At 38.1% G+C, this 15,914-nt stretch overlaps 1 protein-coding gene across 3 annotated transcripts in view; it reads right to left on the reverse strand.

Annotated features, from left to right (window-relative positions):
* The window catches only part of NAA35 (N-alpha-acetyltransferase 35, NatC auxiliary subunit), a 53,807-nt gene extending 47,043 nt beyond the window's left edge, over positions 1-6,764 (reverse strand). Inside the window, exons 1-2 of one of the 3 annotated variants that reach the window (XM_054582951.1) lie at positions 6,742-6,764; positions 5,518-5,646 (exon numbers count right to left, since the gene is read on the reverse strand). In XM_054582951.1, the coding sequence (XP_054438926.1) occupies positions 5,518-5,641 (124 nt within the window). In that variant the 5' untranslated portion in view covers positions 5,642-5,646; positions 6,742-6,764. Of the gene's footprint in view, positions 1-5,517; positions 5,647-6,366; positions 6,614-6,741 lie in introns of those variants that run through there. The other 2 variants (XM_054582950.1, XM_054582949.1) reach the window with 2 other exon arrangements.
* Between the last annotated feature and the right edge of the window lie 9,150 nt (positions 6,765-15,914).

Raw genomic sequence — 15,914 nt, forward strand, 5'->3', positions numbered from 1 at the left:
GAGTCTCGAAAATTCCACTGTATACTAATAAAGGAATGAGAGTCAAAAGGTAAGTTAATGTCATTATTACCATGAAAATAGTTTTGACCTAGCATTCCTCAATGAAACAATCTTGGGGATCCCACAGATCATGGATCACACCAAACCACTGAACTAGGTGAACATAATTATTTTTTTAAAGTTACTTCTAATTTTAAGTTAAAGACTTAAGTAGATGCAATAGTATATAGCTTAAACCACTCAGAGCAAAGGAAAAACTTAGATACAAAAATTTTTGGACAATCTTGATAATAAACCACCTTTTTATTTTATCCTCACTCCCTTGTTAGGCATGAACAGAAGTGTTGCGAGAGAAAATTTAACTTAATTTAGTCAATTACAGAATTTCATGACATCTTACTGAGAACATACTTCCATTTGCCTTGGAAATAAACAATGAATCATAACTTGTGGCTGGAGTCTGGGTATGCAGCAGTGCTGACCACCTGAAGCATATGATCATTTCCCTGAAGAAAATTCACTAAACAGGACAGAAAACATGCAACTATGCAAACACATTTTACCATCTTTTAAATGGGAAGATTATTTATTAACTGGTATTACAGATCTTTGAATAATTTCCACACATAACATTGTAAATGATGATGGAGTTCCCAGCTAGGATCCTATGAAGGCCCTACTGAATCCATGATATAGCTGAAATCCAATGCCATTGTACTGGGTTGGCCAAAAAGTCCGTTACATTTTTTTCCATGAGACGGCTCTAGTAGTGCTTAGTTGTCTTTTAACTTCATTAGAAACCATTTTGTTAGACTGTACTTTGACAGCTGTTATATCAGTGTGCATTTAAAGAAAACATCAAAATCGGTGAATTTTTGTACAGACATTTTAATATTAAAGATGAAAAAAAATCCACATTTCTGGCATATTATGCTCTTATTATTTCAAGAAAGGTAAAAATGCAACTGAAACACACAAAAAAATTTATACAGTGTATGGAGAAGGTGCTTTTATTGCTTTTACTGATCATATGTGTCAAAAGTGGTTTGCGAAGTTTCTTGGTACTACTGACATTATGGCCAAATAATTCTTTGCTGTGGGGCTGCCTTATGCATTGGAAGACGTTTAGCAGCTCCTCTCGCCTCTAATCACTGGAAGCCAACAGCAGGAGATAATGACATACTCAAAACATCCAAATCAATAAAGTTATTGGTGAAAATGAAAAATGTGTTTTTTATTTTACATAAAAAATGCAATGGAGTTTTTGACCAACCTAATAATAGTGATATTTTAACAGATCAATCAGTTTACCCCTGGGTGAGGGTGGCCAACTAAACACATGGAACTGCTTTGAATTTCCTCCTGAAATCTCATTAAAACAACTAAAGTTCATTTTTTTAAAGAATGGTATAAATTCCAAAGAAGAAAAACTAGTGTATTAATAATACAACAAAACTGGGGACACCTGGAAACAGAAAGACAAGTAGTTTCTTAGCAGTCCTCCCCCCAGAATAAATCCAGCAATGTAGAATGCCAAAACCCAACCTGATTTACCATTTACCTCTGAAAGTGAGATGCTGTCCTGTGCAATGGATGGCTAGCAGTATCCTAAAGGTGTGTTCTAACTAGACGCCAGGAGCAACTCACCCCACTTACTATGACAACCAAACTTGTCTCAAGACACTGGCAAATGTCCCTTGAGGGGCAAGATCACCCCTGGTGGAGAAACAATGATCTAAAGTGATCCACAATTAACAGTGCATCCACAATTACCACCAGTGACCCACAATTACCAGCTGCCTAACCAATATATGCCGCACCACTGAAAATATTCTTGATTGCATGAAACAAGGAAAACATAATTTTCATTCCTAAAACCAAAAATCACTTAAAAAATACTTTACGGGTTGCCCAGATCTTTCACCAAAATAATTCCTGTCCTTCTTTTTTCCTCTTAGAAAAAAATTCTAACAAATAATGAAATTCCTAGAACAATGATTCTCAAACTTGGGTTCATAGATGAGGATGGTAGACCAAAAGAGTCCATGAAAGTTTTATCAGGATTCTATGAGTATACTTCTTCTATAACTGTTAAATGCTATGTAATCAGTTCAATGATAATCTTTTTAAAAAAATTACAGAAACATATTCCAGACCATCTGTATAACATTATAATCAAATATTGCTACAATTTCAGTGCCTGAGCTTATGTTAATAATTATGCTGGTTCTAAGCAGTCACCCAAAATGACAGCATTTAATGTAATGCAGTGTTTCTCAAACTTCTGAAGTCCAAAATCCAGATATTTTTCTGGTTTGAAGAAACATGGCCTTAGGATATTAATTTATTCTTAAAATAAATACATATCGAGCACCTATAAAAGTTCTCGGTGAGAGAAGACAAAACAGAAAGGAAGAGAAAGAAAAAGCTCAAGCAACCTTGATTTTAAAAGAGGGAAGAAAAAGCAATAAAAGGTATTAAGCAAGAGCTGAAGAAACTGGATGGAAAAGAGGGTCTTAAACAATGGTATCTGGAATAAAGATTGACTAAGAATTAACCTAAACCATCAAAGAGATAAGAAAATGGGATGTGAGATGGGTCCATATTCTCCTAGATTAGAGGTTAAAAAAAAAATGGAAATGATAGCCATCCATGGGTTCTAGACATCATGGGAGAGATTGTTGGCTATCCAGAGAGCATGTGGAAGAATGGAATCTGGTAGGCAGAAAAAGCAGGAGCAGTATGTATTTCATGATTATTTATGTTTAAGTGAAATTTCTAAGCTGCGGGTTTGTAATTTAGAAAGCACCTAAATATAGACAACCACATGGAAGATAAAAAACAGAGACTATTTTAGGCAAGATTTCCTAGAGAAACAAAGCTCAGAGTTGTTCCTTAGATTATTATATATGAGGCAAAATAACTGATGGCACCACACATTCAAAGTAATTTGGAAAGAAAAAAACAAGAGCCTCGATGTCAGTTATAGGTAATGTGGAGGGAATGTGTGCCATCTGCCTAATAAAAAATAAATGATAAAAGTTAGAATCTGATTCAGAGGATTTTGAAGAGCCACTAAAAGGAAGAGAAATGTACACGTAAAACACTGCCATCCATATGCAAATAATTTTATTGTACCCCCCCACCCAAAATCCACCAAAGTTTAGCTAAATGCCATCATACTGTCACCAAACAGGAGAAACCACTGCAGTAGTTAAAGAAAAAGGATGTAATGATGTGTTTTGAATTTAGTTTTCAGAAAGTCTAAACTATAATCCAGGCAATACATCTGATTATTTCAAGAGGGGAAAACAAATTATTAATACCACAGGTTCAAGATCTGTCAACAGCCTTTACTCCTAATCTACCTGTAAAGGAAGATTAATTCTGTATCAACTTTCTAGTATCAACTTTTTAGTTTCAAGATACATACCTCACATTTCTGCCACCTGAGAGACTGCAAGAGCTAATTATGGAAGAGTTAATAGGATGGTTTAATGTTGGCAACAAACTGGCATACTGCCTTCTCTCAGTCCACATCAAAGTAAGATTAACCCGTATCTCCTACTCTAGGTTCCTTCCATGAAGACTCAGAATTATTCACTGTTCCTCAAACATAAAAGCTTTATCTGGCTCTAAAGGTTCATGTCAGTCTAGAATAATTCCCTTATATTCCCTTAAAGAAAATCTCAATCACTCCTTTAAGCCCACTTTAAGCCATATATGATGGCCCTCTAATATAGCACATGTAAAATCAGTGCAAGATGATAGGTACGAGCCACTTTATAATCTAAGATTTCTGAGCACCAAAATGACACTGTAACTTACACTTCTTTCTCGCCCTTGGGTAGGCATATATGGGCAGTCACCCAACTCCCAGGCTAATGTTCTTTACACTATCTCTGTTAGGCATACTTTAATTGGATATGCATTTTAAAACAGTTGAAGGATAAGCACATGATTTATCATTCTGCTTATACCTCAACTGCCTCCCTTTTCTACCTGCAGATGCTCCAAGTCTTCACTCCTCTTCTTAAGAGCACTGTTCTAAACACACTCCACCTCACCATCACCATAGACCTAACCTTCTTGTTCACTAATATAGAAGCCATCAAGGTGTGAATCTCTCCACCATTCCTCTCCATCCATTTAGAAATATACCTATATCTTCACCATCCTAACCTCGTTTCCTCCTGTTTCAGTATGTCCCTGTTCTTCCCCACCCCAAGTTAATTTCTTTACCATGTTTTTGATCCAGTCCTTTCTTAAAGTTCACTATATCTTTGATCCGTTCTCTTATCTTCAATCTCGCACCTCAGTAAGGCTCTTTCTCCTCAACCAAACATGCTCATTTCTCCAATCATTTATGCCCAAACATTTATCAAACTCACAATATGCCAGGAAATGTTCTGTGTGCTAGGGTTACTGACAAGATCTCTACACTCAGAGCTTACATTACAGTGGGTGAGGCTGACAATAAACAACAACTGAAAGTGATGATTTCTGACAGTATGTAAGTGCTATGAAGCGAATAAAACAGGGAGATTCAACTGAGCTGGAGTTGGATAGAAAAGAATGAAGGGGTGAATTTGCCTAGGTTGGTTGGTTTGACAAGTCCTCACTTGAGAGATAACATTTAAGCGGTCAGGGACATATGAGATACGTGAAGGCCTGGAGCAAAGTAATTTAAGATATGGAAAAGAAAGCATGCAAAGGCAAGGGGACCACCTTGGAGTGTTTAATGAGATAATAAGATAACAACTAACATGATGAGTTCAGTGGGCCAGTGATATAAAAATGAAGTCTGAGCCCTGACCAATGTGGCTCAGTTTGTTGGAGCATCGTCCAGTAGACTGAAAGGTTGTAGGTTAGATTCCAGGTCAGGATGCATGCCTGGGCTGCGGGCAGTTCACAGGGTCAGGGTGCACAGGAGAGGCAGCTGGTCCGTTGATATTTCTCTCTCTCTCTGCGCCCCCTCTAAAATCAGAAAGCATATCCTCAAGTGAAGATTTAAAAAAAAAAAAAGAAAGAAAAAGAAGAAGAAGAAGAAGAAGCCTGAGTGGTAGGCAGGCACCAGATAATATAGGCCAAGGAGAAAAAGTTGGAATATATTCTATATGCAACAGGAAGCCACTGGAGGATCTTAAGCAGGGAATGACATAATCTGATCATTTACAAACTTCAAATATACACTACTACCGTCTTTAGGGCCACACAATCCGTTTCTACAGTTCAGAATTATTGCTATATACTTTCTAACCTTTACTTAAAAAGTTATAAAATTCTAATAGAAGAAATTGCATCAGCATCAGTATTTAACGCTATACTACATGTACACTGGTTTTAAATGAAAGCTAAAACTATAGGATAGAGAATGAGTAAGCGTGGTTAACAAAGTTAAATAAACCACACTTACCTATTGATTTGATTTACTGAGACAATGCAGAAATCACAATCAAGATTTTTTTTTTACGCTTTCCCATATTCTGAACTTCTAATCCAAAAATTCAAACTCACCTCGACAAGCATCTTCAAAATCTTGAGTTATGTCCACCCAGTTTGTATTGCTTTTTTCCATCTTTTCTGGTATACTGAGCTCCCATCCTGAATCATCGTCTTCTACAGAAGCTTTCATAACCATTATGCCTACAAAATTAATACTGGCTTAAAAGAGAGTATGTAGCTTTCAGGGCGAGCATATTTGCAACCATATGTATATAAGAATAGAATGAAAATCTTACTAAACTATTAAAGCAGAGGTCTTCTGAGTTTGAGGCTGGTATTGGAAAAACATACCTTAATACAATTAAATCTCATAAGAATTACCACTACCGCCGCTCACTGCCTAATAGCCAACCACCTACCAGAGCTCAGAGAGCTTGGCTCTCTCGTTACTTAAGGAGAAAAATCACAAACCACCCATCCTACTATTGGTCCAAACAGAACCAACTCCAGAGCCTCCAACTTTCAACACAGGCCACAGTGACCAAGGCATTCTTCAGGGTCCCCTCTCGAAACATTTCAAGTCAAGGTGGTCCCTCACCCGCCAGGAGCTTACTGGGCCAATCTCTAACCGGCCGGCGGCACCTCGATACAGCCTCGCCGAAGTGCGTGGCGTGCGGGAGCACACCGTGGGGTCCCACTCGCTAGGCCCAGAGCGGGGCCACACCTGAGGCGGGAACCCGCTGTCTCCCCGGCCCACCCCATAGGTCAGCTCGGCCCGGCCCCACAGGGCGCGAAAGCAAGGACAGCGCTATTGTCGCGGGAGAGGGCGGGCACGCCTGGTACCGGGACTCTGCCCTGGTAATACCGGTCAAGGCTGAGGCCGCGGCGGGCAACGGGCACCCGGGAACCCGCAGCTCCTACCTGAAATGCGGCGGGAGGGCCGGGGCGGCAGGGTGACCTGGCGTCCCCAGGGTTTGCCACACGAGCAGGGACCGAAGAGCTCAGGCAAGGGAGACAGGAAGTCTCAATGGCTCCGCACCGGTTAACCGTACCTACTATTCCAATGGCCACCCGCGCGGCCCCGCACCGCCCAGACCGCAGAAATCACGAAGCTTCTTGTGCCGCCGCCGTAGCCGCCGTAGCCGCCGTAGCCGCCGCCGCCGCCGCCGCCCCCTGCCCTCCCGACTCAGCCCGACCAGCTGCGTGCGCGCATGCGTACGCCGGTGCGCGCGACCCCGCCCCTCCCTCCCTCCCTCCCGAGGACTTCTTGATTCGGGGCCACACCCCTCTCCTCACCGAAGCCACCGTTCGGCCGACTGCGGCCGACTTTTCTTCTCGCGTGAGTAGAGCCAATCGCGAAACCGGAAAGTACTTTTCTTCAGCCTCGGGCCGAGTCTTTGGGTTGAGAGCAGGTCCCGGTAGGGGCGGAGCCTGAAGCCGCCTAGTCGGCCTAGCCCCGCGCGGGTACCTGGGAAATTCTTTAGAAAGGTGACGTGAAGGATCGAGGATATAGTGGAAGTACGCGAATACCCTAGCCGTGGCAGTTTTAAATGAAGAGCCCAGCAACTAGAGTTCTACCGAACTAGTGCTGCCTGACACCAAATTTAAGTTTTCAGGGGAGCGCCTGGGGGTTTCGTGAGGGAAAACAGAAACAAAATATCTTCAGAGTCAAGCCAGCCATTTTCTTTGAAACTCTTACCATGTTTTAGATTTAAAAAGTTATTGATAAAATAATGAGTTTAAAGTGGGATAACATAAGTAGACTGGTAAGAAATGCATCTTTACCACAATATACCCATTAAAATTTAAAAGAGGATACCAAATATTAATTAGGTAGAGCAACTGGACTTCTTACGTTGCTGATGGTGATGTAAAATGGTTAAAACTACTTAGGTAAAGTTTGTCTTTTACTATAAAGTTTATCATGCACTTATATGATCCAGCAAGTCCACTCCTATTTACTTAGGAGTGAAAATATGGGTTTGTACATTACTTTTCATAGATTATTTGTAATGATCAAAAAAACTGGACACAACCCAAATGTTCATCGAATGGTGAATGTGTAAAGAACTTGGGGCCTAGCCATACGATTTGATTAATAGTAATTATCAACAAACAAGGATGAGCTACTTGACATACAAAAACATGAATCTCAAATTATGTTGAGCAAAGGAAGTCAGACTGAGCAAGAGTATGATTCCATTTATTTGACACTTTGAAAAGACAAATCTAAACCTCACTGATAGAAAACAGCAGTGACTGCAGAAGTGGGTGGGTGGGGGAGTACAGGAGGAGTGTCAAGAAATGAGTAACTGGAACAGGGCGAGGTGATCTGAGGTAATGGAAATGTTCTGTGTCTTGATTATGGTGACAGTTGTATGGGTGGATACATGCGTAAAAATCCATTGAAATAAACAATGTGCATTTTATTGTTTGCAAGCCAAACTTTAACAAAGTTGATTAAAAAAAACCACACGTCTTTATATCTCTTACAGGATAATATGTTCCCCTAAGGGCAGGAGCTTTGTCTGTTTTGATTAAATCTGTATCTGCAGCATTTAGGGCAGTGGTTGCCATATAGGATTATACGCGCTCACAAAATGTACACTGAGGGTGAGAATGTGGAAAAGAATTACAATAAAACAAATTTATATTGTTCCTCTAAAACCATTTGGTAATCTTTAGAGAGGTCACAAAAAAATCTGGAAAAGAATGAACTGACTGCATCTAAGTTATTCAGTATTATATGTAGATTGTGGCAAAAACCAGGGCAAAAAAAACCCCACCAATTTTTGGAAAGAAAGAAACTATCAGAACAAAGTAGTCAAGTGAAATAAGGTTTTCTTAATTTCTTTACTGAAATTGTAATTTATCTGAAGTTCAAACTTATTTTTACTAGTTCTATTTACCTCCCTTCTGTAAAAAACATTCTTTTTCCTGAGAAAGAGAGGTTAACTTACATTTAAGTTATCCTCACCCTATATGCTTCATAGAGTTGAAAAAATGATGGGCATTTTAAACATTAGATACACTACACGATGAATAAATAAATGCAAAGGAACTGATTAACAAATAGTTGGTTTACCTAAATAAATCAGTAGTTACGGAGTTGATGGGCATTTTTGGAGGGCTGGAAACTAATTCCCATTGGTCTAAATCTTGACTTATAAAATCCTAAGTATTCCATGCTTGAACACTTGTGTCAAAAGGAAATTTAGTTTGATGTTATCGTATTGACTGACGCCAGTAGTAAGTATAACAAGGGTTATATAAAAACAGAGCTGCTAAAGAAAAGGTTAAAAAATGGGACTACATCAAACTAAAAAGTTTTTGCACAGCAAAGGACATCAACAAAATAAAAAGATAACCCACAGAATGGGAGACCATATTTGCCGATACATCTGATGAGGGGCTAATATCCAAAATTCATAAAGAACTTAGAAAATTCAACATCAATTACAAAATGGGCAAAGGACCTGAATAGATGCTTTTCCAAAGAAGATATACAGATGACTAATACACATGAAAAGAGGCTCAATGTCACTAATCATCAGAGAAATGCAAATTAAAATGAAAATAAGATATCATGTCATACCTGTCAGTGTGGCTATCATCAATAAATCAACAAACAAAAAGTGCTGATGAGGCTGTGGAGCTCATCACCATTGCACCGTTGGTGGGAATGCAGATTGACCCAGTCACAATGGAAAGCAGTATGGAGTAACCTCAAAAAATTAAAAATGGATCTGCCTTTCCACCCAGCTATCCCACTTCTGGGAGTATATCCAAAGGAACCCAAAACACTAATTTGAAAAAACATAAGCACCCCTGTGTTTACTGCAACGTTATTTACAATTGCCAAGATATGGAAGCAGCCCAGGTGTCCATAAGTAAGTGAATGGATAAACAACTTTGGAACATCTACACAATGAAATACTATTCAGCTTTATAAAAGAGGAAAGCACCCTGGCTGGTGTGGCTTAGTGGGTTGAGTGCTGGCCTGTGAACCAAAGGGTCACTGGTTCAATTCCCAGTCAGGGCACATGCCTGGGTTGCAGGCCAGGTCCCCAGTAGGCAGCACACAAATGGCAACCACACATTGATGTTTCTCTGCCTCTCTCCCTCCCTTCCCCTCTGTCTGAAAATAAAATTTAAAAAAATCTTCAAAAAAGAAGAAGGCATTACCCTTTGTGACAATATGAATGGATCTGGAGGGTATTATGCTAAGTGAAATAAGCCCATCAGAGAAAGACAAATACCATATGATTTCAGTCATATATGGAATCTAATGAACAAACTGAACTAACAAGCAAAAATAGAAACAGATTCAGATAGAGAGCAGGATGACAGCTAAGGTGGGGTGGGAAGTTTAAGAAGTAGAGAGATTGAGCAAAAAAGAAAAGGGACTGATGGACATGGACAACAGTGTGGGGATCACGGGGTGCGGAGGGGGTCTCTAAGGGTGCTATATGGGAAAAATACAATAAGAAAATTTAAAAAATAAAGGTCTGATTCTGGCATGTGTATAAAAAAGTAGAACTGGTTTTATAATTTGACTGTATTCAGTTTTACTACTACATAAAGGAAATTAAGGATGTCCTAAAGGCTGCAGACAGTTCAGAGAAATGCTTTCAGAAAAGGAAATAGAAAAAATAAAAATATCCCACTGTATCATGTGACAGAAAGAAACATGATATTTTTTATGAAGTATAGACAATATCAGTTTATTTAGTTCAATTGTATTTACATTCTCTTTTTTGAAAAATCTTAATTGTATGTACCTTAAGAATACACAGTAATCCCATAAAATTATTAAAAAGTTAAACTTCTGTACTAGGGAATAATGTATAGTTATCTTCTCTATAATGTTTATAATGTAACAAAATTATAAATATAGTTTTCTCACATATATATTGTTTAAAGATTTTACTTTTTTATTTCTAGAGAGAGGAGAAGGGAGAGACAAAGAGAGGAAAGAAACATCTGTGTGAGAGAGAAGTATCAATCGGTTGCCTCTCATACATGCCCTGACCAGGGACTGCACCCAAAACCCAGACATGTGCCCTGAGTGGGAATCAAATTATGGACCTTTCTATTTGCAGGATGACGCCCAACCAGCTGTGCCACACTAGTTAGGGTTCACACATATTTTCAGTTAGTTGTTCCTACTATCCATTACTACTAATTGCCACTGTTAAATAGGTCTATTGTTTTGCTTAGGTAAGTGCATTTAAGGAACAGAAAATTAAATACAGAATATATAATTTCAAGAAACATCTATTTTTGATAAGTTTATTAAAATAATATCACATGTATATATTTATTATATATCTTTCTTTTCCTTGTATGGCTGCTTTTGGGATTGACTCTTTAAAAAGTTAGTTACGTTACTTCACTGAGTGAGTTAACCATGATTTATTCAACTTATTCTCTATCGGGGAACATTTAGGTTGCTTTCAGGGTTTTACCATTTTAAATAGTACTACCATGAATATCTATGTGCATACACCTTTTCATAGTTTCGCTTGTGATCTTAAGGCTAAATTTCTCTAAGCAGAATCTGGGTATACATGCATATGTGATTTTGTCTAAGTGTACATACATATGTAATTTTGCTATTGCCAAATTTGCCTGTGTCAAATTTGTTCCTTTTTCATATTTCCACCAGCAACAGATGAGAGTGCTAACCTTCTCACAGCCTTGTCAATAAAGTGGTTGAAGTTTTGGAATTTTGCCAAATTTTTTAACGCTAGCTCAGTGCAGTTCTAATGTGCCTTCTCTTATCCTGAGTGAGGTAGAACATTTTTTTGAAAGAATAGTTTACATCATTTTCTGTGGTATGTCTGCTTCTACGTCAAGTCCATTTTTATAGGATCATAGTTTATATTCTTTTTTATTTCTAAGAATCTCTATATATTAACTGTTTGTGTTTTAAATTGCATTTTTTAAGCCAGTGTATCATCTGTCTTTTTACTTTGTTTTTTGGTTGTTTTGTTTTGTTTTGTTTGCATTTGTTACCTGATAGTATTTTTTAGTCATTTATCAACAAAGATGTCACTTGGAACCATGGATATTGAAATCTCATAAAAAGATGGTGTCAAGAGGGAAGTACACTCAAAAATTGAGTCTTGAGGAACCCCAACATTTAGAGATCAGGTAGAGGAAGAAGACCCAGTGAAGGACTCTGAGGATAAAGACTGAATCAGAAGAAGAAAACAGGAGAGTGCTTCAGTGAATCTAAGATATTAACTCCCAGTTATCCCTTTAATAACAACACATGCACACACCATATTTTATAACAGTGTTTTCTTTATAAAAAAATCTTTTCAAAATTCCAATATGAATGATTTTCAGTTTCCTGGCACCTATCAAATAAACTTTTTTTTTAACTAAAAAAGGATTATGTATGTAGATTTCTTATATTCCATTTATGAATTGTCTAATACATAGATTGAAACTCTTAAACTTCTATCAAAAGGGAAGTGAGCATAGCACACATATCAACCAATTACAGATAAAATATGAAATTAATGAATTGGAAAAGAAAGTGAAAGGATAAAGAAATACTAAAAACAACCTTATGAATCAGATAAACTTTAGATCCTAATTGAAATACACTGTAAACAATTTGAAACTATGAGCAAATTTAAATACTGACTGGATATTTGAGGTTAGGAAATGAAATTTTGTTGTAGTATAATATTGTAATAACATTTTAAAAAGCAACAGTTTATTTTTTATGAGATCCATGCTGAAATATTTATAAGTGAGAAGATATGATGCCTAGCATTTGCTTCAAAATTGTCCTGTGGGGCTGGAGATAAATGGATGGAGGGAATAAGATTTGTTGACAATTATGGAAGATGGTGATGAATAATGAAGAGTTCATCATACTATTATACTTTCACATGTGTTTAGTTTTTCCATACTAAAAGTTTTCTCAAAGAAATTAATAGCCCAGTTTCTGTCCCTAATAGCTTCATCTCACTGAAGGAGAAAATGATCTTTATTACGCAAGATTACCATAGTCCCAGCAATGAGTAACATGAAACATTGCAAGGAATATGTTGCTGCAAAATAAAACACATTGAGCCCTGACCCATATGGCTAAGTTGGTTGGGCATCATCCTGCAAAGCGAAAGGTCGCGTTTGATTCCCTGTCAGGGGCATATGCGTGGGTTGTAGGTCCGGTCCCCAGTTGGGGCACATATGAAAGGCAACCAATAGATGTTTTTCTCTCACATCGATATTTCTCTCCCTCTCCTCTCTTCTTTCCCCTATATCTAAAAAAATAATAATAATAAATTCAAAAAAACAGATTGATATGGACACTGCAAATAGGGAAATTTAAAATTGTCTTCTCTTAAACATTACACTAAATAGTTACTGTTCAGTTACATAAGGTTTTGTAATGTTTATTAAATTTTTACTGCAATAACTTTGATGAATATTTGTTATAAAACCAAAGTGAAAAAATTACCTATACTTGTAAGCCAAAATATAAATGTCACCATAATTCTAGGCTGAAAGAAGAGTTTTGTTTAAGTATGTTCAAGACTTTTATTTATTTTTTCCATGAATATACACATATGCCTTTATTTTGTTTTATTAAAAGTGGGTCCTCACTGTATTGTTTTATATTCTATTTTTAACTTCAAAATGGATTATGAATGTATTTCACATTAATAAAAATTGTTATAGAACACTCAGACATACAAGTATTTCTCCACTTAGGATTTTTAAAACTCTCATATTTCTGGTTATTCATTGTGATTTCTAATCTTGTCAATTTTTCCACCTTATTAGGCTTGCAAATGTTTATCTAGCTCATACGAATTTTTGTTTTTTTCCCACCACCAGCTTTTTATTTTTTTGTCCTTCTGAGCCTTCTGAGACTCATTTAGTAGTATTTTCCTAATTTCAAAAAATACTCATCTTATGCATTTGGTAGAGTTGTTATGACTCCCTGTCTTGGCAGCAATGCCTAAAGTAATAGGTGTCCTATAGGGTCCAGTGGCAAAGCCTCCCCTATCACCCAAGCTGGGTATTTGACATAAACCCTCTGTGTGGCCCGAGTACACCCTCCTCTTGTGGTTGAGCCTTGATTTCTGTTAGCAGGTCAATGAGCGGGATTTACCCAAGCCAGTCAGCTGCAAGGACTGGCTGTGATCCCTGACCACCAATCCCCTCCCTCCACGGAGGATCAGCTGTGCAGGGGCAGGGTGGTGGTATTCTGATATGGTCTGTAGTTGTCCATCAGGTGTGCAGGCTCTGGGATTTCCTGGGTGGTGCAAACCAAGGTCAGTCCTCACCTGTGCTCTGCCCAGGACCACCCTGCATGAGTTATAAAGCAATCTGAGATGGCTGCTACTTATGCTGGTCTTGGAGATTCCCTGGCAAAGCCAAACTGTGAATCTAGGGTGGCTGCTGCTAGTGGTGGGCCTGGGGTCACTTAGCAAGAGGTACAGGGGCTGTGGGCTCACTGAGGCTGGCTGTTGCTTGTTTGATAGGATTTGGGAAGTTGTGAAGCTTGAGCCAAGACCAGACATTCATATGGAAGAGTCATGGTTAACAGTTTGAGTGGGCCCTAAGTTGGGTGGGACAGTCTCAGGGGATCTCCAGGGCAGGGCAAGTAAAATTAGACAGGTTGATGGAGTCTCAGATATGTCATCTGCCTGTCAGCTCTGTGGCTTTGTGGGGGGAGGGCTCAGAAAGGGATAAAAGCCTCTGCCCACCCTTCTGCCTGGGAGAAAACTGTCCCCCAGCTTTTGCCTTGATGTTAGATGCTTCAGTTCCTCCTCATATGCCACTAGTGTCTTTCAAGCTGCTACCCAGGTGCTGGAGTTCAGAGAGTGAATCTTAGTAAGTCCACGTGTGGGTTCTTGAAGAGGAACTGCTTGGGACTCCAGAAGTTTCTTCCACTGACTCAATCCCTGCTGGTTTTTGCAGCCAGAAGTTATGGCGATTTATGTTCCTGGCACTGGAACCAAGGGCCGTGGGGCCTGGTGTGGGACTGGTACTCCTTGCTCCAGAGATATCCCTCCCAAATTTTTATCCAGCACACATGGATGTGGGGCCAGCCCATTCTACGTCTCTGTCCCTTCTACCAGTCTGGAGGGATGTGGTTTCTTTAATTCCATAGTTGTCAGACTTCCATTCTACTCAATTTCTGATGGTTCTGAGTGATGGTGGTTCTATATTTTAGTTGTAATTTTGTGGTGTTTGTGCAAGGAGGCGAGCTGTGTTTGCCTATGCTGCCATCTTGACCAGAAGTCTAGATGTTATACTACCTTCGTTCGGTCCTCCGTATTTAACAGAGTCTAGCTAATGGACCTTATTCCTTATTTAAGTCTCCTGAATATGCTAAATCCCAGTGTCCTTATTCATAAAACAATTAGTTTACATCACTTACAGGATTATGAGAATCAGAGTTTGGTGAATTGTAAAATTATATAATGTAGTTCCTTCTATCAATTTTTTGACGTCTTGGTTATTCAGTACTGCTTAAGTACATTGTCTTGAAGCCTATTTCATACTGAAAGTGACGTTCCAATACTTCACTTTTGTCACACTCAGATTCATGGCTTGCTTATCAAATCTTTAAAAACATCTTTGAGGAAAAGGATCTTTATTTTATATTCCCTTCTCTTCAAAAATCTATTTCAGTGATTTGAGTTTATAAAACTGTAAAGGCACTCATGCTTCTGCTTTGTACAAGTAGTTAGCATAGATGAAAAAATCACTTCAGTTGCCTACAAAGCAGCCTTTTAGATGTTTAAAGATTTAAGTCTCTGTGATTGTCAGCCCAAGATAAAAATGTTAAACCACTTTCATTCTAAATTAAGGTGAATGAAAAATATAGATTTCTCATTTTACCCTTCAGACATGACTTTTTAAAAAAACTACGAATGAGTGTGCTTACCTTTTATAAAAAAATGTCAAGTGCTACTTTAACCTGCATAGTCCCTAAACAGCTGAAGTGTTTGGAGAACTCTGTCAAGATTTTTTTTTTTTAAGTTTAGACAACTCAAGCAAATGTAGAAAATCATGAAAAGAATTTTGTTATTTATAGTATGGTATATTTCCATTATTCTGTGCCTGTTATTCTTAAAATATGATTGAGTACAAATAAAATGACATTTATGTTCATTGGTATCATTAAGTGGGAACATATTAACATGAAGACTAAGAATATGATTCATTCAAAACTGGAATGCAGTAGGAAGCAATTAATTCAAAATTAAACCTACTCTAACAATCTTTCTTACAGAATAATTACTGAAAAAATTTGAAACTAATCCAGGTAAACTATACTGGCAAGTATGCAGGGGGAAAAAACACCATGTATTACAAACTATGATTAGTAATGTTTCCAGTACTGCTCTAGCTTTTTTCTCTTTAGGGACATTCATGAACTAAGATTGCTGCAGATATCCCAATATATGAAATTTAGAGCTAACTTTATAATA

This window comes from Pteronotus mesoamericanus, unplaced genomic scaffold (genome assembly GCF_021234165.1).
Source record: "Pteronotus mesoamericanus isolate MK-2021 breed Mesoamerican mustached bat unplaced genomic scaffold, CSHL_Meso_final contig_73, whole genome shotgun sequence".
NCBI lineage: Eukaryota > Metazoa > Chordata > Mammalia > Chiroptera > Mormoopidae > Pteronotus > Pteronotus mesoamericanus.